This window comes from Gobio gobio (assembly GCF_949357685.1).
Source record: "Gobio gobio genome assembly, chromosome: 18".
NCBI lineage: Eukaryota > Metazoa > Chordata > Actinopteri > Cypriniformes > Gobionidae > Gobio > Gobio gobio.
The window spans coordinates 5,953,523-5,979,995 of record NC_137111.1 but is presented as its reverse complement, the minus strand read 5'-3'; the positions used below and the strand labels follow the sequence as shown (position 1 = coordinate 5,979,995).

The 26,473-nt window shown below is 41.8% G+C and overlaps 1 protein-coding gene across 1 annotated transcript in view; it reads left to right on the top strand.

Annotated features, from left to right (window-relative positions):
* The first annotated feature begins 9,075 nt into the window (after positions 1–9,075).
* dst (dystonin) overlaps positions 9,076–26,473 on the top strand; it is a 338,403-nt gene continuing 321,005 nt past the window's right edge. Inside the window, exons 1-3 of the mRNA XM_079842865.1 lie at positions 9,076–9,482; positions 9,755–9,786; positions 13,268–13,444. Of these exons, the coding sequence (XP_079698991.1) occupies positions 9,302–9,482; positions 9,755–9,786; positions 13,268–13,444 (390 nt within the window). The 5' untranslated portion in view covers positions 9,076–9,301. The remainder of the gene's footprint in view (positions 9,483–9,754; positions 9,787–13,267; positions 13,445–26,473) is intronic.

Here is a 26,473-nt window from a genome sequence, read left to right as displayed (position 1 = left end):
ATCTTGTTGTATCAACAGATGCATCATCCACGGGCTGGGGTGCCATGTGCAATGGACAAGCAGCCACTGGCTCCTGGATAGGACCCCAGCGCCTTCTGCATGTCAATTGCCTCGAGTTGCTGGCAGTACGGTTCGCCCTGCACCGCTTCCGAGCGTTGCTGAAGGGTCAACATGTACTAGTCAGGACAGACGACACGGCCGGGCGGTCTACGCTCCCGCCGTATGTCTCAACTCGCCCGCCATCTCGTTTTTTGGAGTCAGAAGCATCTGAGGTCCCTTCATGCTGTCCACATCCCGGGAGTCCTGAACCGTGCAGCCTACGAGCTCACGGATTCAGCCACTTCCTGGAGAATGGAGACTCCATCCCCAGACGGTCCAGCTGATATGGGAACGGTTCGGCGACGCACAGGTAGTCCTGTTGCCTCCCAGGACTCTTCCCATTGCTCCCTGTATTTTTCCCTGACCTATGGTCGGCACGGATGCACTGGCGCACAGCTGGTCGTCGGGGCTACGCAATTATGCGTTTCCCCCAGTGAGCCTTCTCGCACAGGTACTGTGCAAGATCAGGGAGGACAAGGAGCAGGTCATGTTGGTCGCCCCGTTGGCACGGCCGGACCTGGTTCTCAGAACTGCTACTCCTTGCGACAGCCCCTCCCTGGCCTATTCCTCTGAGACTCCTCACTCAGAGACGGGGCACCTTTTGGCACCCGCGTCCAGCGTTCTGGAAGCTCCACGTGTGGCTTCTGGACGGGACGCGGCTGGTTTGAGTAGCCCTCCACCTGCGGTGGTCGCTACCATCACTTCCGCTAGGGCAGAGTCTACACGACACCTCTATGCGTTGAAGTGGGACCTCTTCGTCACCTGGTGCTCTTCCCGCCAGGAAGACCCCTGGAAATGCCCGATCGGGTCTGTGCTTCGTTTCTCCAGGAGGGGGTGGGACGAAGGCTGTCTCCTTCCACCCTTAAGTGTACGTGGCCGCAATATCTGCCTACCACGATCTCCTGGGAGACAAAAAGGTAAGTAGCAGCACGACCTGATCATCAGGTTCCTGAGGGGGGCGAGGAGACTGAATCCTCCTCGCTCTCCTCTCGTTCCCTCTTGGGACCTCTCAGTAGTCTTAACTGCTCTGCAGAGGCCTCCCTTTGAGCCTTTGCGGTCGGCTGAGATTAAGTTCTTGTCTATGAAGACGGCTCTGCTGACCGCATTGGCCTCGCTTAGAGGGTCGGGGACCTGCAAGCATTTTCGGTTGACGAAGCGTGCCTTGAGTTCGGGCCGGCTAACTCTCACGTGATCCTGAGACCCCGGCCCGGATATGTGCCCAAGGTTCCCACCACTCCGTTCCGAGATCAGGTGGTGAACCTGCAAGCGCTGCCTTTGGAGGAGGCAGACCCAGCCTTGGCATTGCTCTGTCCAGTACGCGCTCTCCGCGCCTACGTAGACATGACGCAGTGTTTCAGGACCTCAGACCAGCTCTTTGTCTGTTATGGTGGAGAGCGGAAGGGAAGTGCTCTCTCAAAGCAGAGGTTGTCTCACTGGATAGTGGACACCATTGTTTTGGCTTACCAGCAGCAAGGCCGACCATGTCTCCTTGGTGTGAGGGCACACTCCACCCGGAGTGTGGCCTCCTCTTGGGCTCTAGCACATGGCGCCTCGCTAACAGACATCTGCAGAGCTGCAGGCTGGGCGACACCCAACACATTCGCCAGATTCTACAATCTCCGAGTGGAGCCAGTGTCCGACTATGTACTCGCCCCTACGGGTGGCCGGTAATGGACCAGGCTCAGGTGTCTTCGCTTGCTCGCCATTCCACTCCCAGGACTGGATACGTGCGATATTTTCCTCAGGTGAGCTCCCCGAGAGCCCTGAGCTCCTCCAGCACTGCTTACGCCGACATCAGTTCAGTCTGCCCTTTCGAGCCCAGACCCTCATGTCCGGCCAGGTGCTCCGTGTGCATGGTTCCCTCCGGCGACCCCCACACGAGTATTTCCACCGTAAGCCTCCTCAGCGAGCAGGTGTCTTTCCCTTGGCAAGTCCCTGCCGCCCCTAGGGTTAAAAATCCACCTTCGGCTGGTACCCTAGAGATCTTCCATATGCAGCCCTTAGCGGGTCATATGTGTATTCTCTAAGTCCTCCCCACGGGTAGGCATCTTGGCATTCCCTCACTGGGATATGCTTCCCAGTGTACCTTGGTAATCCTGTGATAAGTGGGAGTCCTTCGTCCGTACTAGTCTTACGACAGGGTACTCACACTTACGCAGGGCACTGGATGACAGCTGAGTGGCGTTGTTGTATAGGATCCCCCATTCGTTAGTCACTAACGTACGTCGTAGTGACTGAACGAAAGGGAACGTCTCGGTTACGTATGTAACCCTCGTTTCCTGAGGAGGGAACGGAGACGTACGTTTCCTTGCCACGTCAGCTGTGCTGCCTGGAACGCGGAGTTCAGTCTTGGCTCCTGCAGCAGTAACATAATGCGATGTTGCCAGCGTACTTCCTTATATACCCACGAGGTGGGGCGGAGTTACGCATGCAAATTCCGCATGCCCATGGCATTGGCACTGCCATTGGGCGCTGTTGAATACTCGAAGATGATTGGCTTCTAAGCGAAACCCCCATTCGTTAGTCACTAACGTACGTCTCCGTTCCCTCCTCAGGGAACGAGGGTTACATACGTAACCGAGACGTTTCTGTCCATCAATGATCCAAACAGTTGCTCTCCTGTCTAATAAACACATCATATATTAAAGCGTCTTTGGTGTTTCCATGGTTTCCTCAAAATAAAACCTGAGCGGGTATGATGTCATTGATAGGCGACACACTCAATAAATTAACCTGAGGTCGTCAAATTAACCTGACGTTCTGGTTAAAATTGCTTATTTCTCTAATTCTTGGAAACATTTGGGATAAAGAAACAAGTCAACAAAATATATAACACTGTTAGTTGTTGTTGGATACTTTAATCCCAAAAAAATTCATATTGTGCCTTTAATGTGCGCTGTCATTAAATCTGATGGTTTTGTTAAATCACCTGTCTGCTGAAGAGTAAGTCCTAAAAAATAAAAATAGTTCAAGATGTCCTAGAAATGAACGTATTAAGTGCACATGCCGCTTCACACCAAAGCAAATTTTTGTATAATATATCTTTATTGAATTTTTACATTTTCCACAGTGCAAGCATCAACAAGCCCGAACAAGGAACAAGGAAATATAAAAAAAAAATGCCTAAATATAATAAATACAATAATACAGACATAAACACCGAAGCCAATTTTAGTCAAATGGCTAATGTTTGTCTTCATGAGCATAAACTCTTAAAAATAAAGCTTCCAAAAGGTTTTCTCAGTGATGCAATAGAAGAACCATTTTGGGTTTCCCGAAGAACTGTGGTGAAGTAAATACGACAGAAAAAACTAATGTCATTTCTACATGAATAAGTTAGTTCAACAAGAATTAAAAAAAACAAAGTCAATTCTATAGTAATCAATTAAGTGTAACTATCAACGTTATAAAATGAAGTAAAACCCACTCAACTTTCTGATACTGCACTGTAAATATTTCCCCGTTAATTTACAGTAAACCACAGGCAGCTATTGACCTGTAGAATGCTGTAATTTTACAGTGGACCTACTGTAATCTGCAACAACAGTTTAATACTGTAAAAAATATTACACAATAAATTGGCGAAGTGAAAAGCCGCGTGCAGGTGAAGCGCCGTCCACTGATCTGGAAAATCGCTTTTCTTAATTGAATCGTCTTCTTATTCTTCTTTCTCACATAATAAAATATTAAAGTAATGTAATGTTAAACCTTAAATGTAATGTTAATCCTTTTGGTTGCATGCCTGTGGATGGAATTTCATGATCCGTGATTTTCCTTTGAGTTGTTATAGCAGGCTCAAGCGCGTGACTAAAATACTGTATTATCCCTATAGCTTGCCGTTATTAATTTGCTCATCAAATTCTGCCTCATTTACAGTATTAAAGGGTTAGTTCACCCAAAAATGTAAATTCTGTCATTAATGACTTCCCCTCATGTCGTTCGACACCCGTCAGACCTCCGTTCATCTTCAGACACAAATGAAGATATTTTAGTGTAAATCTGATGCTCTGAAAGGCCTCCATTGGCTCAATGGCACTTTTCACTCTCAAGACCCTTAAAAGGCACTAAAGACGTCGTTACAAAGTCCATCTCACTACAGTGGTTCTACAATAACTTTATGAAGCGACGAGAATAGTTTTTGTGCGCAAAAAAAACCCTAAATAACGACTTACATAGTGATGAAAGCTGTTTTCATGAAGAACGGTAAATTACTGTACAAAACTTCCGTATTTTTACAGCAATTTTTTACACTGTGGTGTTCCCATCATGCACTGGGCATGAATAATGAATAAGGTTGTGTTTTCACTGTTTCCCAGCTGTATTTACACTGTTTATCATTACTGTTAGGATTAGTAATTTGCCATTTTGTGACATTTGGAGTTCAATTTATACTCAAAATGACGTTCAAACTCAAAAGCGATCCATTGAATGTGACCGTTATTGTGTGTCCAGTATTGAGGTCTCTGTGTTCATGCTGCGTTACTTCTATTATGTAGATATGATGTTTACACAATATCTAGTGTACCATTTTCTTAGATGTTTCTAAATAAAGCATGTACTTTAAAATTGTGGTTGAATTCAGTTATATTGTTTAAGTTTTTAGAGAAATGCTCAAATTAAGTTTACTTTACATGCAAAGTAGTTTGTACCAAGACTATTGTTTGATCTACGTAATAAAATTATGCAAAAAATTATATTTTTTAAGTAAAACAAGCAGAAAATATTTATCAGTATAGTTATCATGACATGACAAATCAGATTTGCATGATCTTTTGACACATAAGAGGTCTTTGTGCCATTATAACATCCTGTAAGTTTCAGAGCTTAAAACATTCTCCTCATTATAAACGAAGCGTTTATTTAATCAAGCTCCAAAAACAGCTTGTTTTGATTTTGCGGGATCTGTGATGTCACACAGGCAAACACATTTGCATATGCCCGCCTCCAGAGCAAGACTTCGACCAATAGTTTTACATCATTGCACCATCGGCCACGCCCACTGCCGCTCAGTTGCTTAACGGCTGACATTTGCCTAAACTGCATATATGATTTTATTTTTATTGGTAATTTTTTATTTAAAGGATTTCTACATTTTATCCACTCAACAGTGTACAATATAACAGCCACATAAACGTAATGTAATATATAATGTAAATATATATATGTACAAAAATATGCTTCTCCATGACTGCATGAGGTAAATGATCTGGAATGATGAACTGTGATTTTGACCGAAAATCTGAATAGAAACGGCTAGCCTACTTTAACAGATGCCATTACAGAAACTTTGAAATGTATATAGCTTTGCTAACTGAAATTACCCGGTCTACAAATAATTATAATAAATAAATTATCATCTAAAAATCATCCGGCTGTCTTGCCCGAGAAGAGCTCGAATTTCTGTTATATATATCGAGTAATAGCTCCAGAAACGCACACTGTAATCCAGAAATACAAAAAAAAAAAAATATTAATAATAATCCCAGAAATACACCGAGATATGCACCAAACACACACTAATGGCGACCCGTGCTGGTCAAAACTGGAAATGCAATGAGAACACAGGCCAAGCATTCAATGATATCTGAAAAATAAACAGAGGTGTAAAAACTACTCAAAAATGTTACTCAAGTGAAAGTACAAGTAATGAGTGAAAATTGTACTCAATTAAAAGTAAAAAGTATCTGGCCCGAATCATACTTGTGTCAAAGTAAAAAAGTACCACATTAAAATTGTACTTGAGTAATAAAAAAGTAAAAGTAACAGCAAAAACTAAAACTAAGGTTCTTGTTTAAGCTTTTCATCTCTAAAAACATGAAGTGAATGAACACATACAAGGTTTTATCCTGCTTTAGAACTGTTTGTATTTAATTGTATTTAATTATCAAACTATAAGACTACTACCTAATGTCAGTATAAAACATGCTACTCAAAGTTGTAAAACCTCGGATTTAACTCGAGTACAAGCCAAGCTCTTTAGGGGCTGAAAAGCAATCCTGCAAAAGAAAAGAATTGGCTGAGGGACGGCTACGGGTGCTCTTGATCCTGTGGCTGATGTGGGACTGGGTTCACAACTGAATCACGTCCATTTTCTTCCACTGATTGACTGTTATAATTTCTCTCATTTCAAGTTACCGCTGTGCATTGTGGTAATTGATGCGACATGACGTCACTTCCAAAGGACCAATGGACATGTCTGACCAATTTCATGGAATGTGAAAACGAAATCTCATTGGTAGAATAAATAACATTTAAATTAAACTGGGCATCAGCGCAGTTCAACTGGCTTGGTAATAGCAAGGGAAAATAGAATGAAGTGATCTCCAAAAAAAGAAGTACTTTTTGACTGTAAATAAAATTGTAAGGAGTAAAAAGTACTTTTTTTTCTTTAAAAAGAAAAAGTATTGATTTTTAATTGTACTCAAGTAAAGTAAAAATCCCCCCAAAATAATACTTAAGTACAGTAATCAAGTAAAATGACTCAAGTACTTTACATCTCTGAAAATAAAATAAGGATTAAAAGGGAATTAAGGCAATAAAGAAAAAAGAGTTCTAGTGTCATTGTAGCCCAGCTGTTGTGAGGTAATCCATTTGGGCTAAACTCTTTGCAAATAGTATTTTATTTAAAATATGCACACATTCACTATTCACTAATATGTCAAAAATGCAAAACGTGTCTTATATGACGAATATGACGGTTTAAATATGACGAAATTCCATAAAAATATCAACAGTTTACATCACTGTGGGTCGTTGAATCGTAAAGTCGTCAAATATTAAATGTTTAGTTACTTATAACTCACCACGCTCCCCAAAAATGATAAGAGTCGTTTTTATTGTTATAATAATGATTTTAGAATTGTCTAAACATAAAAAAAATATTAAGTAGCCATTTACTGTAGCTAACAATTAGTGTTATTTTAATTTTAAAAGTGTTTGTTTTCCAGTAGATGGCAGCAATCATCCACTTTTAATGGGTAATCTGTTCAGAGCCTGGTTACAATTCTTACAAAATCACGTTTCGATTTTTGTCGTTTAAATTGTGTTAAAATATTCTTTAACGTCTTGCAAATCATATGTTTCATACAACCGAAGCTATAAGTTGTGAAATCAAGCATATCTCGTTCTTAATGTTTTATTAGTTAGCGTACGTTCTAGCATAGCATACAGCTACCCGATTAGCTCAGTTTATACACCACGGTTGCACTTACCCTACATCTTAAAAGCCCCGCTTTAATGTTTATACAATTAAAAAAATATCCTGTTGTATTTATTTTAAGCACTTGTTCTGTATATTAATGTTTTTTTAGGCCTACATTACTATGTTATGATTTTAAATTGGTATTATTACTTAGTTTATCAATTGAAGTAATTTACAATATGTTAGTTATGTTATTGCTCCCATTATAGCAATCAATTACATATTTCAAATAAATGTTGTTTGTGTGAACTTAGTATGACAATTAATTCATAGTTTATTTTTAAACAATTGCTTGTCCAGAACCATGTATTATGAATTACTGTATTATATTCTGAATCGCTTTCTATTTAAACGAAACATTGCGATAATAGCTTTTGATCAGGCATTTAAAACAGCTACCACGTTGGGTCCTAAGCGGACACTATCACCGCGTCCCAATTCTCATACTATCCGTACTAAATAGTATTCGAAAAATAATTAGTATGTCCCAAATCGTAGTATGTTGAAAAGAGTATTGCAAAGATTCCCGGATGGTCTACTATCTCCGATATTGCCCACAACCCATTGCAAAATGGACTAGGATTCGATTAGAACAAGCGCGGATAAAAAATGTTAAAAAACTACAAACATGACGGTTATGCGAGTCAGACAGAGAGGGTTAGATAAAGGGGTTTGAGTCATAGATATACATAATAAAGGCTAGATGTCTCGTCCGCGCTGCTGGCCAATTAGAGGTCGATGTCCGGACCTGGTGGCCATCTTGTCACATTTAGATTGCTCACTAGTAACATTAATGCTCTTTTTAAATAACCATAACTTACAAAAAATGTTCGACCTATTTTTAAACTGTTTGGTTTGTTATAAACGTCAGAGATGTAGTTATGACACTGCATACTTATGAATAATTATTCATAATTTGTTCAAGCATCTAGAATTATAGCCACGTTAATAACGTCTGTTAGAAACCAAACCATTTGTAAATCCGTCAAGATTTCAGCGAGATAAGAGTATTTGTGTTCATGCAGATCATCAGGTACCACAGAGCCCTGCCTGTGACAAGATGGCCGCCGGTGATGACGTTAGACATCTAGCCTTTATTATGTATATCTATTGTGATAACAGCTTTTGATCAGGCATTTAATACGTTCTGTTCCTAAGCCGACACTATTTCACAGGGCAGGGGGACAGGATTTCTCATGACACCGGATCAGTCGGAGGATTATATGTTTGTTCGGAGCATTTTATTTTGTCAGTGAGGCTCAGAATAATGAAAAGTTCACAGAGAAACTTTTGTTGACAGATGAAGCAGTGACTCTGACAGCAGCTGCACCACAACCCGTAAGTAAATTAATTCACAATGTCTTTGAATTTCATTTTATATGGATCATGTCTTCAAAACACTTACTCACTGCAAAAGCGACGCTAGCCAATCACAACAGTGGCCGTGTACTGGCGAGCCTTAAAGGAGCCGCGCTTTAAAAACACCGATCACATCAGACAGAGGGTCAGCATTTTACACGTTTGTGTGTGTGTATGTGTGCAAATAACATGATAAGTGGACATGAAATAATTTTTAAAAATCCACGACTCATGACGTCCCCTTTAAAAGAACACATTTTCTGAACTAAATCCAAAATTTAAACAAAAACCTGGTTCAGTGGATGTTAAATGTTCTTTGGAACCCCATGCCAGTAAAGAAGCTTTATTTTTAAGAGTGCATGATCACGTGGACATTTGAAAATGCAGAAGATGCTGCTGGAGTAGCTGGCCGTCGCAGAGGCGCTGTATTCAGCTGAGCTCAGATGCTGATGCTGGCGCTGTCCCCGCATGAGCTGCTCAAACTCGGGCTCCTGCTGAGTCATGGCTACTTCTGGTCCATTATTGAAGTACAGACACCATGAGATAGATTATATGTCGTGGACCTACAAGTGAGGCATCACAGCATGAAACAGCCTTAGTATTTACATAAGGAGAGGAGAGGAGTGGCTGTCCTACATCGCAATGATTGCCGCGGCTTTTTTGGTCTTATTGAGACCCTTAAGTATTCAGTGTGTATTATTGCTGTTATTGCTTTTGATAGGAACTGTCGCCACGATTCTGTTCCTCTGTTGCTGGCATCGGAAGCTCCGCAATGAGAAAATACCCATCAAATCTGTGCTAACGAGGCGTTCGAGGAGTCGCGGTGAGTATATGTCCAGCCTATATATAGCATGGCATTGCCTTAACATGCATGAGACTGGATTTATTAGACATTTCCATTCATTCTTCTCTCCGTTTGGGTTAAAAACGACACGGTCGTCGAGTGCGCGAGCCGTCGTTTTTCATCGTTTGTTGTTGTTGTTGTTGTTGTTGTGCCTACTTAATAAAGTGTTCTTTATTTCAAGAGCAGGTAAAGACACAATGTGACTGAATGCATGTGGGGTTTGTTTCATTCATTCCCATTTGTTCTAGAAGCTGGTTTCCGGCCGCATCATTTTCGCTCCGAGGTAAATCTCTTTCTCTTGCTCCATCTGTCAAGGTCATAGAAAGCAGAAAAGTAGGGCAAAGCGTTTTTAAAATTATGAGATTGTCACGAAAGGTTCCCTTTTGTTTGACAGTTATCTAGTTACTTTCATCTTGATGAAGAAATAGTATCCTAAGCAACTGCGTGAAATGCGCATTGCGCATGTGTGGCCGATTAATAATTCAGCAATATGAGACTTTTTATATAGGCCTATATATAAACATTTCATGTTACCATGAAGTAAATATTTGAAAACCTTTCATTTTAGGATATGGGGGGAAGCATTTCACCGTTTTTGTGGTGATTTTTTCTTTCTTGTCAAAGTTATTTTATTTTCTTACTGCATAACAAGAACAACGTATCACAGTGTATTAATATCTATTACATTCTCAATAGCATAAAAGGAAACAACTGAAAGAATAAATGAATAAACAACAGGGGAAAACTTACCAAAAATCCCAATAGGATTCAAAAATATAGGCTACATCCGTTTCTTGCATCTTTTAGGGCCACAATATAATGTTTAAGTTCAATTTTAAATAATATAATGTTAGGTTTGTCCATTTCTTTTTGTCTATATGGTATTTTCAATACATAATTATTAAGTTAACCACCCAGTTTTGCTCCAAACAACAATATATCTTTACCAGATATAGTCGTATTTAAATATCAGATATTCCAAAAAATTGGTTAAATGGGTGTTTCTGCAACTATACGGGCACTTTTGAATATCCTAATTTTTTAATCAACCTCTATGAATTTAAATTTTAAATTCAGTCTAAAATTTACACAAAATTGAATGTAGTCGTTAAGATTTTAATCTGTAACATGTTTATTTTTTGATGTTTTTCGGGTCATCTTCTTAAAAAGTGTCCTTATCATTTTTTCTTTAATAATTTCTATAAAAATGTAATATATTTAAATAGCTTTTTCAAATTTGATGCAGTTTTGTAAATACTGATATTAAAAATATATATATAAAATAGGGAATTTCATGTTTTTTTCAATGACAAAACCCAACAATGTTACAGTAACCTTAGATGTCAATTGTTTTCATACACACAAAATATAACCTATTTAACTTTTTTACAGATGTTGCAATTTCAATGTGTAAATTATCTCATCTTAAGTGTTAAAATATTTTTTTGCAAATGAAAATGTGAAAAAAAAAATAGAAATAGAGCAGTGGTGCGGTAATGACATCTTGTGTCGGTAAGGACAACCTTAAAGTGCCACAAAATCAAAAACAGGCTACTGTGGAGAACAACATTAAAAGTAAAAAAAATACTTCAGTACTAATAATATACTGAATATTTGTCATTTAATATACAGTAAACCTTGAATTTGTCTGTACCGCGACACCTAAATTTGTTGCGGTAAAGAATGACATTTTTGCTAATATTTTAGCTAATAGGCCTACTATATTAGCTTTGACTCTTAGCATATACAATTATTTTTTGAATGTAGTTCAAAATACACAATTATTAAGCTAATGGTAAGGACGCACAATAAATACTAGAGCAGAAAAGATGATTTTTTTTGGTATCTTGTTAGTGAGGTAGTGTGGTTGCCCAGTCTGTCAGCAATGTGCTCAAGTGATCATTTCTGTTTCCATAGAAACTAGACTTGTTTGTGTTTGATAAAATTTCATAATAAAAGCTTTTTTTCATTGTTGCGGTAAGGACTCAAAAGTGTGGGACAGGCACATTTAGTAAAAAAAAAAAATCATAAAAATGATCAGTAAATAATACAAAGAATTTTAAGATGCTGTAAATTAATCTGTATATTAAACAATTCCATTTGAAATAATGTTCAATTGTAATTAAATTTGCTTATTTTATTTTATATATATATATAAATTGATGGAAAATAAATCATAAAAGTGGTTTATTTTGTTTAATTATCTTATAAATGTATTAGGGGGCAAAACCAGCATTGACACAAATACTTTAGATACAATAATATGTTTTCTGTTACTATTTTCTGTTTATTTTGATAAATAAAATAATATTTTTTTTGTTCAATAAATATACTGTCGTTAAAATATGTTAATATAAAAATATATATGAAAAAAAAATAAACAAATTATTTTAAAAAGTAAGATTTACAGTAGGATATGTTGGTTTCATTATAAATATGGTGATTATCTCTATTAATGTGGACACTCTACTTAATATATGATATTTCCCATCTGAATCTAATCATGTCATAAATGTTAAAGTCAGCCGCTGTTTATTATCACAATAGTTATTGTGTCTTTCGCCCCTGATATCATACTTTTACATATTCTTCTGTTATTGAAAAACTTTAATTAGCTTCAACAAACCTGAAAATCATTAACAATACCTAAAATTGTAATTAAATGTATCTCAACATTGAGACCACAGGTGTGGGACCTTTACAAAAATTGTGTTTTGAGCTATAAATGCTTCATAATATTAAATCACATTAATCAGTAATTATATATATTTTTTGTCAAGGTGTGTAATGGCACTGTGAATATATTTACAACAAATTTTTACATCATTTTAACATAAATCAAAAGTTTCACCGCTGGGACTTAAAGGGTTAGTTCACCCAAAAATGAAAATTCTGTCATTAATTACTTCCCCTCATGTGGTTGGACACCCGTCAGACCTCCGTTCATCTTCAGACACAAATGAAGATATTTTAGTGTAAATCTGATGGCTCTGAAAGGCCTCCATTGGCTCAATGCACTTTACACTCTCAAGACCCTTAAAAGGCACTAAAGACGTCGTTACAAAGTCCATCTCACTACAGTGGCTCTACAATAACTTTATGAATCGGCGAGAATAGTTTTTGTGCGCAAAAAAACCCCCTAAATAACGACTTATATAGAGATGACGCTTTCAAAACACGGCCTCATGAAGCTTCGAAGCGTTATGAATCAGTGAGTCGATTCAGCGGTTTGAATTGCCAAATTTCAGCAGTTTGACACGCGATCCGAATCATGATTCGACTCACTGATTCATAACGCTTCGAAGCTTCATGATGCTTTGTTTTGAAATCGTCATCACTATATAAGTCGTTATTTAGGGGTTTTTTTGCGCACAAAAACTATTCTCGTCGCTTCATAAAGTTATTTTAGAACCGCTGTAGTGAGATGGACTTTGTAACGACGTCTTTAATGTCTTTTAAGGGTCTTGAGAGTGTAAAGTGCCATTGTGCCAATGGAGGCCTTTCAGAGCCATCAGATTTACACTAAAATATCTTCATCTGTGTCTGAAGATGAACGGAGGTCTGACGGGTGTCGAACGACATGAGGGGAAGTCATTAATGACAGAATTTACATTTTTGGGTGAACTAACCCTTTAAAAGTGCCCGTAGTTGCAGAAACACCCAGAATGTTTTATGGATTCTTCTTCTGTGTTACAAAATATGCATGTAGTCTACATGTTGAGACTGTTGGATGTTGTGGTGATGTTGTGGTCGTTGTTTGGCAGGTGTGTCGCCACAGTCCACGTCATGCGAGGAGAAGCGCCCGCGCTCGCGTTCCTGAAGAGAAGCCGCTGGTGGAGAGCGAGCCAGACTCCAGCGCGGCCGTGAGGAAGCGCCGGGTGAAGAAGAGAGTCCAGCCGGAGTTTTATCACTCCGTGCAGCTCACGCCAACACGCAAACCAGTAGGTATACGCTCACTTACAAGTGTGTGTGTGTGTGTACCCTGACCTGTTACAGTTTTTCTCAGTCGCTTTGGTACATTTCTCAGATCAGAATTGAATTCTCAAAACTACCTGTTCAATCTTCACATCATTCTCATTTCTTTGAACAAGTTGCAAATGCTTTTGTACATCCATGCAAATGATTATGTCCAATTCTCTGCTGTTTCCTACATTATCAGTCGCTTATGTCATGTTGATCAGAATGTATTATAATGGGTCTCTGTTGAATAGTCTCACCCCCCTCAACATTTAGGCATTAGTTCATAGCAGAAGTCTTTACATGCAAAATGGTTGAACAAGTTGTCATAAAATGCAAGCATATTTTTATACATTTCCGTTAGACGTTCACATTTCTACTTTTGTTTTTCTGGGGTTTTTTCTCTTTGTGCTATGCAGTGCTGTCTTTTCCTCTCTGTATCGCAATGACATCTGTCAACAAATTACAGTACAAACAGTAAAAGTGTAAACGTGAATCTTGTCCAGTCTCTTGCATTCAACTCCCACATACACTAAGGTGTAACCTACAATTTACAATAATTGTCATGAAAATTTTAGCCATATTTACATCAGAACATCCCTCCAGAGTACAGTTATATTGACAACATGACTAAGCAATTTGACTGTGTTATTCATACACAACGACACAAGGACTTGTCATTCTGATGGCCCTGACATGTTCATTGACACAGATATTTACTTCTGAGAGATGAACTAAGGATTTTGAGCAAGAGACTGGCTTTTGCAGGTAATCCATGGTGTTTTGCTATTTGTACGAATTGTTTTGAGAAATGGACTTACTGTTTTGCAAATGTCGGGGATGATTCGAGAAATGTACCAAAGCGACTGAGAAAAACTGTAATATAGCCCTCTAACACAGATATTGACATTGACATCTTTAGCATTAAACGTAGTTAAAAGTTAAAATGTAGATATTTTCTAATAATTTGACTGTTTGATTGTACCCTCTCCAAAAGTGAGCAGTCAACATAAACTCAAAGTTAACCTTATTTCTTAAAGGGGTCATGCCATGGAGCAAAACAAATTTGCCTTGGTCTTTTGACATATAAGAGGTCTTTGTGCCATTAAAACATCCTGCAAGTTTCAGAACTTAAAGCTACACTGTGTAACTTTTTTAGTTTATTCTTAGCTAAAAGCACTTAGTTCTTTCAAAAATATATGTGCTCATTAATGTATATTTACTTCTTTCAAGTAATAAAGTATTCTTGTAAGTTTATAATATGCCATTGAAAATACATACGGGTGAGGGGTTTGAATGCCGGTCGCCATGTTGCCCCTCCATCTTGAAAGTACATTAGCCAAAGAGGGACATACCCGTAAATTCAAGCTTTGCCTTTGGCGTTTTAACACTCGATGGCACCGTGTCCAATGTGGACGAGGTCGAACTGGAAGCCAAGTTAATCTTGGACTAAATCGCCCACCGTAGGAGTTCAAACGAAAGGACCAGTGGAGAACCGGCCACAGGGTCATGGAGGACCAGTGGAGAACCGGCCACAGGGTCATGAAGGACCAGTGGAGAACCGGCCACAGGGTCATGGAGGACCAGTGGAGAACCGGCCACAGGGTCATGAAGGACCAGTGGAGAACCGGCCACAGGGTCATGGAGGACCAGTGGAGAACCGGCCACAGGGTCATCAATGCACGTGTGGAGCGAAGGCTGGCCCGTGTGGTCCGATCAAACAGACGAGCTACTGGAGCTCAAACTGCTCAAGAAGTAATGCGCCGCCACAAAGCACAAATGCTTCAGGAATGGTTTGAGGAGCACAACAATGAGTTTGAGGTGTTGACTTGGCCTCCAAATTCCCCAGATCTCAATCCAATCGAGCATCTGTGGGATGAGCCGAACAAACAAGTCCGATCCATGGAGGCTCCACCTCTCAACTTACAGGACTTAAAGGATCTGCTGCTAACATCTTGGTGCCAGATACCACAGCACACCTTCAGGGGTCTAGTGGAGTCCAGGCCTCGACGGGTCAGGGCTGTTTTGGCAGCAAAAGGGGGACCAACACAATATTAGGAAGGTGGTTATGATTATGCCTGATCGGTGTATATTTGCATATGACCGCCTCCAGAGCAAGACATCGGCGAATAGTTATTCATCATCGCTCCATAGGCCCCGCCCACTGACGTTCAGTCACTCAACGGCTGACAAATGCCTTAACCAGATGCAAGCGTCCTAATCAAAAGCAGATATAACCCTGATTATAAACACTGACTCTGGGTCTCATTCACTAAGCATGCATACGCACTAATACGAACAATTTTAAGAACAAATCACAATTCACCAAAGACTTTGAAATAAAAATGTTTCTACATTTATGAAAAAATATAGAAGCAACTGAAATCACATGTACACAAAAAGCACTTACTCTTTATGGCTTTATAATTGTGTTAAGAAGTTATATTTCATCTTAACATTACTATAATTACATTGACATATATTGCATTAATTGTATCATATAATCCAAAGAGGTTTCTCTGAAAAACGCAGGTATACATGTATGTACAGCTGCTAATGAGAGTCTGTAATCTGGGTCTGTATTAAAGGTGTTTATTGTGAGAACTGGTGAGAATGGCACACTTGGCATTGCTCGAGGATCCGGGCGAGAGTGTGTCTGCGAACAGCGGCAAGTTTGACGAGAGTGACGAAATGCTGTAAGCAAAGCATGTGCGGAAAGCCCTTATATGAAGATGGGCCCGTATATGGAGATGGGTTGGGCTGAAAGCCCTTATATGGAGATGGGTTGGGCTGAAAGCCCTTATATGGAGATGGGTTGGGCTGAAAGCCCGTATATGGAGATGGGTTGGGTTGAAAGCCCTTATATGGAGATAGTTTGGGCCGAAAGCCCTTATATGGAGATGGGTTGGGTTGAAAGCCCTTATATGGAGATGGGTTGGGCTGAAAGCCCGTATATGGAGATGGGTTGGGTTGAAAGCCCTTATATGGAGATGGGTTGGGTTGAAAGCCCTTATATGGAGATGGGTTGGGCTGAAAGCCCTTATATGTAGATAGTTTGGGCCGAAAGCCCTTATATGGAGATGGGTTGGGTTGAAAGCCCTTATATGGAGATAGTTTGGGCCGAAAGCCCTTATATGGAGATGGGTTGGGTCGAAAGCCCTTATATGGAGATGGGTTGGGTTGAAAGCCCTTATATGGAGATGGGTTGGGCCGAAAGCCCTTACATGGAGATGGGTTGGGCCGAAAGCCCTTATATGGAGATGGGTTGGGCTGAAAGCCCTTACATGGAGATGGGTTGGGCCGAAAGCCCTTACATGGAGATGGGTTGGGCCGAAAGCCCTTACATGAAGATGGGTTGGGCCGAAAGCCCTTATATGGAGATGGGTTGGGCTGAAAGCCCTTATATGGAGATGGGTTGGGCCGAAAGCCCTTATATGGAGATGGGTTGGGTTGAAAGCCCTTATATGGAGATAGTTTGGGCCGAAAGCCCTTATATGGAGATGGGTTGGGCTGAAAGCCCTTATATGGAGATGGGTTGGGTCGAAAGCCCTTATATGGAGATGGGTTGGGTTGAAAGCCCTTATATGGAGATGGGTTGGGCCGAAAGCCCTTACATGGAGATGGGTTGGGCCGAAAGCCCTTACATGGAGATGGGTTGGGCCGAAAGCCCTTATATGGAGATGGGTTGGGCTGAAAGCCCTTATATGGAGATGGGTTGGGCTGAAAGCCCTTATATGGAGATGGGTTGGGCCGAAAGCCCTTATATGGAGATGGGTTGGGCCGAAAGCCCTTATATGGAGATGGGTTGGGCTGAAAGCCCTTATATGGAGATGGGTTGGGCCGAAAGCCCTTACATGGAGATGGGTTGGGCCGAAAGCCCTTATATGGAGATGGGTAGGGTTGAAAGCCCGTATATGGAGATGGGTTGGGCTGAAAGCCCTTATATGGAGATGGGTTGGGCCGAAAGCCCTTACATGGAGATGGGTTGGGCCGAAAGCCCTTATATGGAGATGGGTTGGGCCGAAAGCCGTTATATGGAGACAAAAAGTGCATCTTAAATTCCAGGTATAGCCGGTTTTAAACAACTCTATAATTGCATATATGTGGAAATTAAAGGTACATAATGCAGAAATACTCATGTAATTCAAACAGTAGAGACGTGTGCTGTTAGCTTTAGATCTGCCCTTATATGGAGATGGGTTGGGCCGAAAGCCCTTATATGGAGATGGGTTGGGCTGAAAGCCCGTATATGGAGATGGGTTGGGTTGAAAGCCCTTATATGGAGATGGGTAGGGTTGAAAGCCCGTATATGGAGATGGGTTGGGCTGAAAGCCCTTATATGGAGATGGGTTGGGCCGAAAGCCCTTATATGGAGATGGGTTGGGCTGAAAGCCCTTATATGGAGATGGGTTGGGCCGAAAGCCCTTATATGGAGATGGGTTGGGTTGAAAGCCCTTATATGGAGATAGTTTGGGCCGAAAGCCCTTATATGGAGATGGGTTGGGCTGAAAGCCCTTATATGGAGATGGGTTGGGTCGAAAGCCCTTATATGGAGATGGGTTGGGTTGAAAGCCCTTATATGGAGATGGGTTGGGCCGAAAGCCCTTACATGGAGATGGGTTGGGCCGAAAGCCCTTACATGGAGATGGGTTGGGCCGAAAGCCCTTATATGGAGATGGGTTGGGCTGAAAGCCCTTATATGGAGATGGGTTGGGCTGAAAGCCCTTATATGGAGATGGGTTGGGCCGAAAGCCCTTATATGGAGATGGGTTGGGCCGAAAGCCCTTATATGGAGATGGGTTGGGCTGAAAGCCCTTATATGGAGATGGGTTGGGCCGAAAGCCCTTACATGGAGATGGGTTGGGCCGAAAGCCCTTATATGGAGATGGGTAGGGTTGAAAGCCCGTATATGGAGATGGGTTGGGCTGAAAGCCCTTATATGGAGATGGGTTGGGCCGAAAGCCCTTACATGGAGATGGGTTGGGCCGAAAGCCCTTATATGGAGATGGGTTGGGCCGAAAGCCGTTATATGGAGACAAAAAGTGCATCTTAAATTCCAGGTATAGCCGGTTTTAAACAACTCTATAATTGCATATATGTGGAAATTAAAGGTACATAATGCAGAAATACTCATGTAATTCAAACAGTAGAGACGTGTGCTGTTAGCTTTAGATCTGCCCTTATATGGAGATGGGTTGGGCCGAAAGCCCTTATATGGAGATGGGTTGGGCTGAAAGCCCGTATATGGAGATGGGTTGGGTTGAAAGCCCTTATATGGAGATGGGTTGGGTTGAAAGCCCATATATGGAGATAGTTTGGGTTGAAAGCCCGTAGATGGAGATGGGTTGGGCTGAAAGCCCTTATATGGAGATGGGTTGGGTTGAAAGCCCGTATATGGAGATAGGTTGGGTTGAAAGCCTGTAGATGGAGATGGGTTGGGCTAAAAGCCCTTATATGGAGATGGGTTGGGTTGAAAGCCCGTATATGGAGATGGGTTGGGCTGAAAGCCCTTATATGGAGATAGTTTGGGCTGAAAGCCCTTATATGGAGATGGGTAGGGTTGAAAGCCCGTATATGGAGATAGGTTGGGCTGAAAGCCCTTAAATGGAGATGGTTGGGCTGAAAGCCCTTATATGGAGATGGGTTGGGTTGAAAGCCCTTATATGGAGATAGGTTGGGCTGAAAGCCCTTATATGGAGATGGGTTGGGTTGAAAGCCCGTATATGGAGATGGGTTGGGCTGAAAGCCCTTATATGGAGATAGTTTGGGCTGAAAGCCCTTATATGGAGATGGGTAGGGTTGAAAGCCCGTATATGGAGATAGGTTGGGCTGAAAGCCCTTAAATGGAGATGGTTGGGCTGAAAGCCCTTATATGGAGATGGGTTGGGTTGAAAGCCCTTATATGGAGATAGGTTCGGTTGAAAGCCCTTATATGGAGATGGGTTGGGCTGAAAGCCCTTATATGGAGATAGTTTGGGCTGAAAGCCCTTATATGGAGATGGGTAGGGTTGAAAGCCCGTATATGGAGATAGGTTGGGCTGAAAGCCCTTAAATGGAGATGGTTGGGCTGAAAGCCCTTATATGGAGATGGGTTGGGTTGAAAGCCCTTATATGGAGATGGGTTGGGCTGAAAGCCCTTATATGGAGATGGGTTCGGCTGAAAGCCCTTACATGGAGATAGGTTCGGCTGAAAGCCCTTATATGGAGATGGGTTCGGCTGAAAGACCTTATATGGAGATGGGTTGGGCGGAAAGACCTTATAAGGAGATGGTGTGGGCGTGTTTTATGCAAATGACTAACCTTATGCAGGTGGCCACTCATTTAGAATACTCCACATTCACTAAAATCCGAACGAGGTTGAGTAAAAAAATGCTGTGCCTAACTGCACATCTCATTCTCCACCAACTCTCATTTTTGCCTGAAGTCACATAGTCTAACACTTTTTCTTCAGTCTCTCCTTCCAATCACTTGTCATATTAGATTAATTTCCCTCAACCTCATAATTCCAGAAAACTAATACCATCCTACATTTCTTTCGCTCACAAAATATGGTATATGGTATTTTTCCCCCCATGGCTGCCGAGATCTGCTTGGTTACAAACATTCTTTCAAATATCTTCCTTTGTGTTCAACATAAGAAAGAAACTCATACAGGTTTGGGACAACTTGAACGTGAGTAAATGATGACTTGGGTGAACTATCCCTTTAAGTCAATTTGTGTTTCTAAGTCAATGATTAATAAATGGGGCGTTCAATTCATGCTGGAAACATTGCATTTATGAGTACGCATGCCACCACAAAGTCGTAAATACATTTATTTACTACATTTCCACATTTGCAGTGGTTACCCAAGTGTGATACGTGCAAAAAGTGCATCTTAAATTCCAGGTATAGCCGTTTTTAAACAACTCTGTAATTGCATATATGTGGAAATTAAAGGAATATAATGCAGAAATACTCCTTTAATTCAAACAGTAGAGACGTGTGCTGTTGGCTTTAGACCCGCTCGACTCTTGTGAAAGGCAGGAAGCTGATCTAAGGCCCTTTGTGAGTGATATTTAGACTTGGAATAACAGGATGTAGATGAGAGTGATTTTGCATATGTGATTTAAGGCATGCTTGTGATTTTCTCGGTTCCTTCTGAACCGCTGGACTGTAAGTGCTATTGAACAGACTAATCTCAACGCTGTTAGTTTGATCAATAACGGCAGGCGACTGCAGTGGAGAGAGAGGCATTGAGAATTACTAAATATATTCCCTGAAGTTGTTATACTGTAGAGCAGCCTGCACACTGATCTGTGGCTTACAGCAGAACTGGATCATCAGAACGCTCAGTACAGGATATGCAGCTCAACTCAGGCCTTTTACACACGACATACAGTACAAAGTCGGAAAACACATGGCAAATCTGGGTTTTTTTCCCCCATTTAATCCCAGAAATACACAGAACCTTTTAGGATTTTGAACATATGTAGTATTTACAGCTTTCTTTTTGCACATTAGGTCAGATTTTCTTGCTTCAATTGAAGCAATGCTAGCCTCATTGGCATGGCATGTGTTTGAGTTAAAGTGCCCCATCGTGCTCTTGTAAAAGGTCCTCATATGTTTCAGAGTCTCAGCTTTACATGCATCAAACGTCCAAAAACACTTTCATTTTCTTTAAAAACGGTTCGTTCAAAAATTCAGTCTAAACCCCTCCTTTCTGAGAGCCAACTCTGCTGTGATTGGTCTACTGTGATCTAATTGATCAGATGGTCCAGTGTGTTGTGATTGGTCTAGTCTTCTGTGATTGGTCAGATGGTCTACTCTGTTGTGATTGGTCTACTCTGCTGTGATTGGTCAGATGACCCAGTCTGTTGTGATTGGTCTACACTGCTGTGATTGGTCAGATGACCCAGTCTGTTGTGATTGGTCTACTCTGCTGTGATTGGTCAGATGACCCAGTCTGTTGTGATTGGTCTACTCTGCTCTGATTGGTCAGATGGCCCAGTGTGTTGTGATTGGTCTACTCTGCTGTGATTGGTCAGATGACCCAGTCTGTTGTGATTGGTCTACACTGCTGTGATTGGTCAGATGACCCAGTGTGTTGTGATTGGTCTACTCTGCTCTGATTGGTCAGATGGTGCAGTCTGTTGTGATTGGTCTACTCTGCTCTGATTGGTCAGATGGCCCAGTCTGTTGTGATTGGTCTACTCTGCTGTGATTGGTCAGATGGCCCAGTCTGTTGTGATTGGTCTACTCTGCTGTGATTGGTCAGATGGCCCAGTCTGTTGTGATTGGTCTACACTGCTGTGATTGGTCAGATGGTGCAGTCTGTTGTGATTGGTCTACTCTGCTCTGATTGGTCAGATGACCCAGTCTGTTGTGATTGGTCTACTCTGCTCTGATTGGTCAGATGGTGCAGTCTGTTGTGATTGGTCTACTCTGCTCTGATTGGTCAGATGACCCAGTCTGTTGTGATTGGTCTACTCTGCTGTGATTGGTCAGATGACCCAGTCTGTTGTGATTGGTCTACACTGCTGTGATTGGTCAGATGACCCAGTGTGTTGTGATTGGTCTACTCTGCTCTGATTGGTCAGATGGTGCAGTCTGTTGTGATTGGTCTACTCTGCTCTGATTGGTCAGATGACCCAGTCTGTTGTGATTGGTCTACTCTGTTCTGATTGGTCAGATGGCCCAGTATGTTGTGATTGGTCTACTCTGCTGTGATTGGTCAGATGGTCCAGTGTGTTGTGATTGGTCTACTCTGCTCTGATTGGTCAGATGGTGCAGTCTGTTGTGATTGGTCTACTCTGTTCTGATTGGTCAGATGACCCAGTCTGTTGTGATTGGTCTACTCTGCTCTGATTGGTCAGATGACCCAGTCTGTTGTGATTGGTCTACTCTGCTCTGATTGGTCAGATGGCCCAGTATGTTGTGATTGGTCTACTCTGTTCTGATTGGTCAGATGGTCCAGTGTGTTGTGATTGGTCTACTCTGCTCTGATTGGTCAGATGGCCCAGTCTGTTGTGATTGGTCTACTCTGCTGTGATTGGTCAGATGACCCAGTCTGTTGTGATTGGTCTACTCTGCTGTGATTGGTCAGATGACCCAGTCTGTTGTGATTGGTCTACTCTGTTCTGATTGGTCAGATGGCCCAGTATGTTGTGATTGGTCTACTCTGCTGTGATTGGTCAGATGGTCCAGTGTGTTGTGATTGGTCTACTCTGCTCTGATTGGTCAGATGACCCAGTCTGTTGTGATTGGTCTACTCTGCTGTGATTGGTCAGATGACCCAGTCTGTTGTGATTGGTCTACTCTGTTCTGATTGGTCAGATGGCCCAGTATGTTGTGATTGGTCTACTCTGCTGTGATTGGTCAGATGGTCCAGTGTGTTGTGATTGGTCTACTCTGCTCTGATTGGTCAGATGGCCCAGTCTGTTTTGATTGGTCTACTCTGCTGTGATTGGTCAGATGACCCAGTCTGTTGTGATTGGTCTACTCTGCTGTGATTGGTTAGATGACCCAGTCTGTTGTGATTGGTCTACTTTGCTCTGATTGGTTAGATGACCCAGTCTGTTGTGATTGGTCTACTTTGCTGTGATTGGTCAGATGACCCAGTCTGTTGTGATTGGTCTACTCTGCTGTGATTGGTTAGATGACCCAGTCTGTTGTGATTGGTCTACTCTGCTCTGATTGGTCAGATGGTGCAGTCTGTTGTGATTGGTCTACTTTGCTCTGATTGGTCAGATGACCCAGTTTGTTGTGATTGGTCTACTCTGCTCTGATTGGTCAGATGACCCAGTATGTTGTGATTGGTCTACTCTGCTCTGATTGGTCAGATGACCCAGTCTGTTGTGATTGGTCTACTCTGCTGTGATTGGTTAGATGGTCCAGTCTGTTGTGATTGGTCTACTTTGCTCTAATTGGTCAGATGGCCCAGTATGTTGTGATTGGTCTACTCTGCTCTGATTGGTCAGATGGTGCAGTCTGTTGTGATTGGTCTACTCTGCTCTGATTGGTCAGATGACCCAGTGTGTTGAAGGACTCGAGGATCCAATAGCGATTCAAAATACTCTTTATTTCAGACAAAGTCTGACACAGATCTCACAAGTCAGTCCATGGACACAAGAGAAACACACTGAGTCTGAGTTAGGCAGAAACGGCAGAACACACAGCAAGTCCCAGAGTCCAGAGAACAGGCAGCAGGTGGATCGATCCGGACAGAGCTGTGACGCAGGGAAGCATTGGGCAACACAGAACCAGCGAATATCCAGGAACCGGAACAGAAGCGATCTCCCAGGAGAACACAAAGAGACACAGGAACCCTCTGGACAGTCTGTAACGATCTGACAACAAGTGCAGGTGAGAGACATGTAGATATAGGCAGGGTAATGAGTGCACTGTACACTGCTCCCTACTCCCTGAGCAGGGTATATCAGTTGAAGTGGACTTCGCTGACAATAATCACTCATTTGGAACGCCCTGCAACGTCATCAAAGAAAGGCAAAGACGGGGTCGCGCAGATTATGATATAACAAATGAATATTGTAATTTACTTTACTTTCAAATTTAAAACCATATAATAAGCATATACATTTACAAAACACACAGTATGTATCTAAAAAACATAATCAAAACATTGTCCGTTAGTTTTATTCGTTTACATACAAGTTACCTGTATTGACTATGAACAGATTTGAAGCTGCACCTGTCATTCAATATGAAAATACATTTTGATTTGGTTAACTATGTGTAAATGTGGGCTTATCTTAATCAATGGTCTTTGTAGAGGTCTCATCTCGTGCGCTTTCTTTCCCAAGCGCAGCTGCATAGTCAACATTCCAGAGGTAAATAAAGTAAAGTATAAAAAAATGACAGCCCTCAGCTGCTTCTCAAACTTTTAATTTGTTTACATATTCATAAAATATAATATGCGAATGTAACAGTTATTGCCATAACCATTCATAAATACTCTAGTTTGTGTAATAACTATGAATATACAAATGCTTAACTCATCCATCGCAGAGCTATTTAAAAATTCTTCCCAAGGCTCTGCTTCATCGTTAGTTCAGACCAAACCGTAAATAAATGGTTCAGGCTGGCGATGCGACGCGCAATGACAGTTGGGTGATTTTCGCTCTCCACTTCCTGTGAAGTGATGTATCGATGTTCCCTTCTTCCCTGTGCCGTTCGCAGTGCCCTTCGAACTGAACATGTTCGCTCCCTTTGGATTGGAATCTCACTTAAGATGGCGGAATACCCTCTGAAGTCCACTTCGCAGTCCACTTACAGTCGAATGGAACGCACCCAGAGAGAAACGGCCAATGACCTGATGAGCCGTGACAGTACCCCTGCCCCTAGGAGAGCCTCCTGGAGGACCCACCTGTTGATTGTAATCATCAATAAGGGAATGATCCAGTATGTCCCTCGCAGGAACCCAACTTCTCTCCTCCGGATCGTAACCTTCCCAGTCCACCAAGTACTGGAATCTCGTCCCCTCCGCCTTGAGTCCAGAAAACGATTGACCGTATAAGTGGGTTCTCCATCTACGAGACGCGGCAGGGGAGGAACCGGGATGGGCGGATTACTACGAGAATGAAAAACGGGTTTTAATTTGGAGGCATGGAACACGGGATGAATGTAGTTTGAGGCGGACTGGCACCGAACTAAGGATCTTGGTGACAGTGAGCGGGCCAATGAACTTAGGAGCCAGTTTATTACTCACGGAATGGAGAGGAATGTTCTTGGATGAAAGCCACACCTTTTGACCCACGACGTAGGCGGGAGGCTTAGACCGGTGGCGATCGGCTTGGGCCTTGGTGCATCTGCCCACCTGGAGCAGAGTCTCACCTCTGGATGAAGGCGTGAGCGGAGGGGACCGCGACTTCGGATTACAGACTGGGAAAAATTGGTGGCTGGTACCCTAGACCAGGGTTCCTCAAATCTTACCCTGGAGGTCCAATGCGCTGCAGAGTTTAGCTCCAACCCTAATCAAACACAACTGAACATGCTAATCAATGTCTTCAGGTTCATTAGAAAACTACAGGTAGGTGAGTTTGATTAGGGTTGGAGCTAAACTCTGCAGCGCATTGGACCTCCAGGGTAAGATTTGAGGAACCGTGCCCTAGACTACACTCAAACGGAGAGAGGCCCGTAGCCGACACTGGTAACCAATTATGTGCGTACTCAACCCATGAGAGTTGCTGACTTTAGGAGGAAGGATTCTTGGAAACCAAACATCGCAACACTCTCTCAAGGTCTTGGTTGGCCTGCTCGGTTTGACCATTACTCTGGGGGTGAAAACCCGAAGACAGACTAACCGTCTCCCCAAGCAACTTACAAAATTCATGAATTGGGGCCCCCTGTCAGAAACCACGTCCATTGGAAGGCCATGTAAACGAAAGACGTGATCTAAGACAGCTACCGCTGTTTCCTTGGCAGAAGGTAATTTAGGCAAGGGGATAAAATGAACCATTTTCGAGAACCGAAATGACCGGTTTGACGCCCTCACGGACAGAGGTGGACAGTAACAAAGTACATTTACTTGAGTACTGTACTTAAGTACACTTTTTGAGTATCTGTACTTTACTGAAGTATTATTTTTTAGGGAAACTTTCACTTGAACTTCAATACATTTGAAAGACAAATATCGTACTTTTTACTCCACTACATTTCTATCAAGGTCCTCAAAGTCGAGAGTCGTTTCTGTAGCAGCTTTGCAAGTCAGTTAATGATTTTTTTTCTTCTTTAAAAGTTTTTTTTTTTTGCAAAATGTAAATGTCTGGGAGAAAGAGAAGCATAGACATATGGATGAATCTGAAAAAGCCAGATGAAAGAGCTCAGTTCAGTCTGGTTTTTATGCCTCTCAGATGCCAGAGCACGAGTACTGAATAGAGCTTACTTTTGTGTTTTTTTCGCACTTAGACCAATACGCACAAAATGTCAACCTTTTCATTTTGGAAAGTATTCACGTAAACAAAGTTGATTATGTCTTAATTGAACGTAAACAGTTTGGGGATTATCGGGTGTGT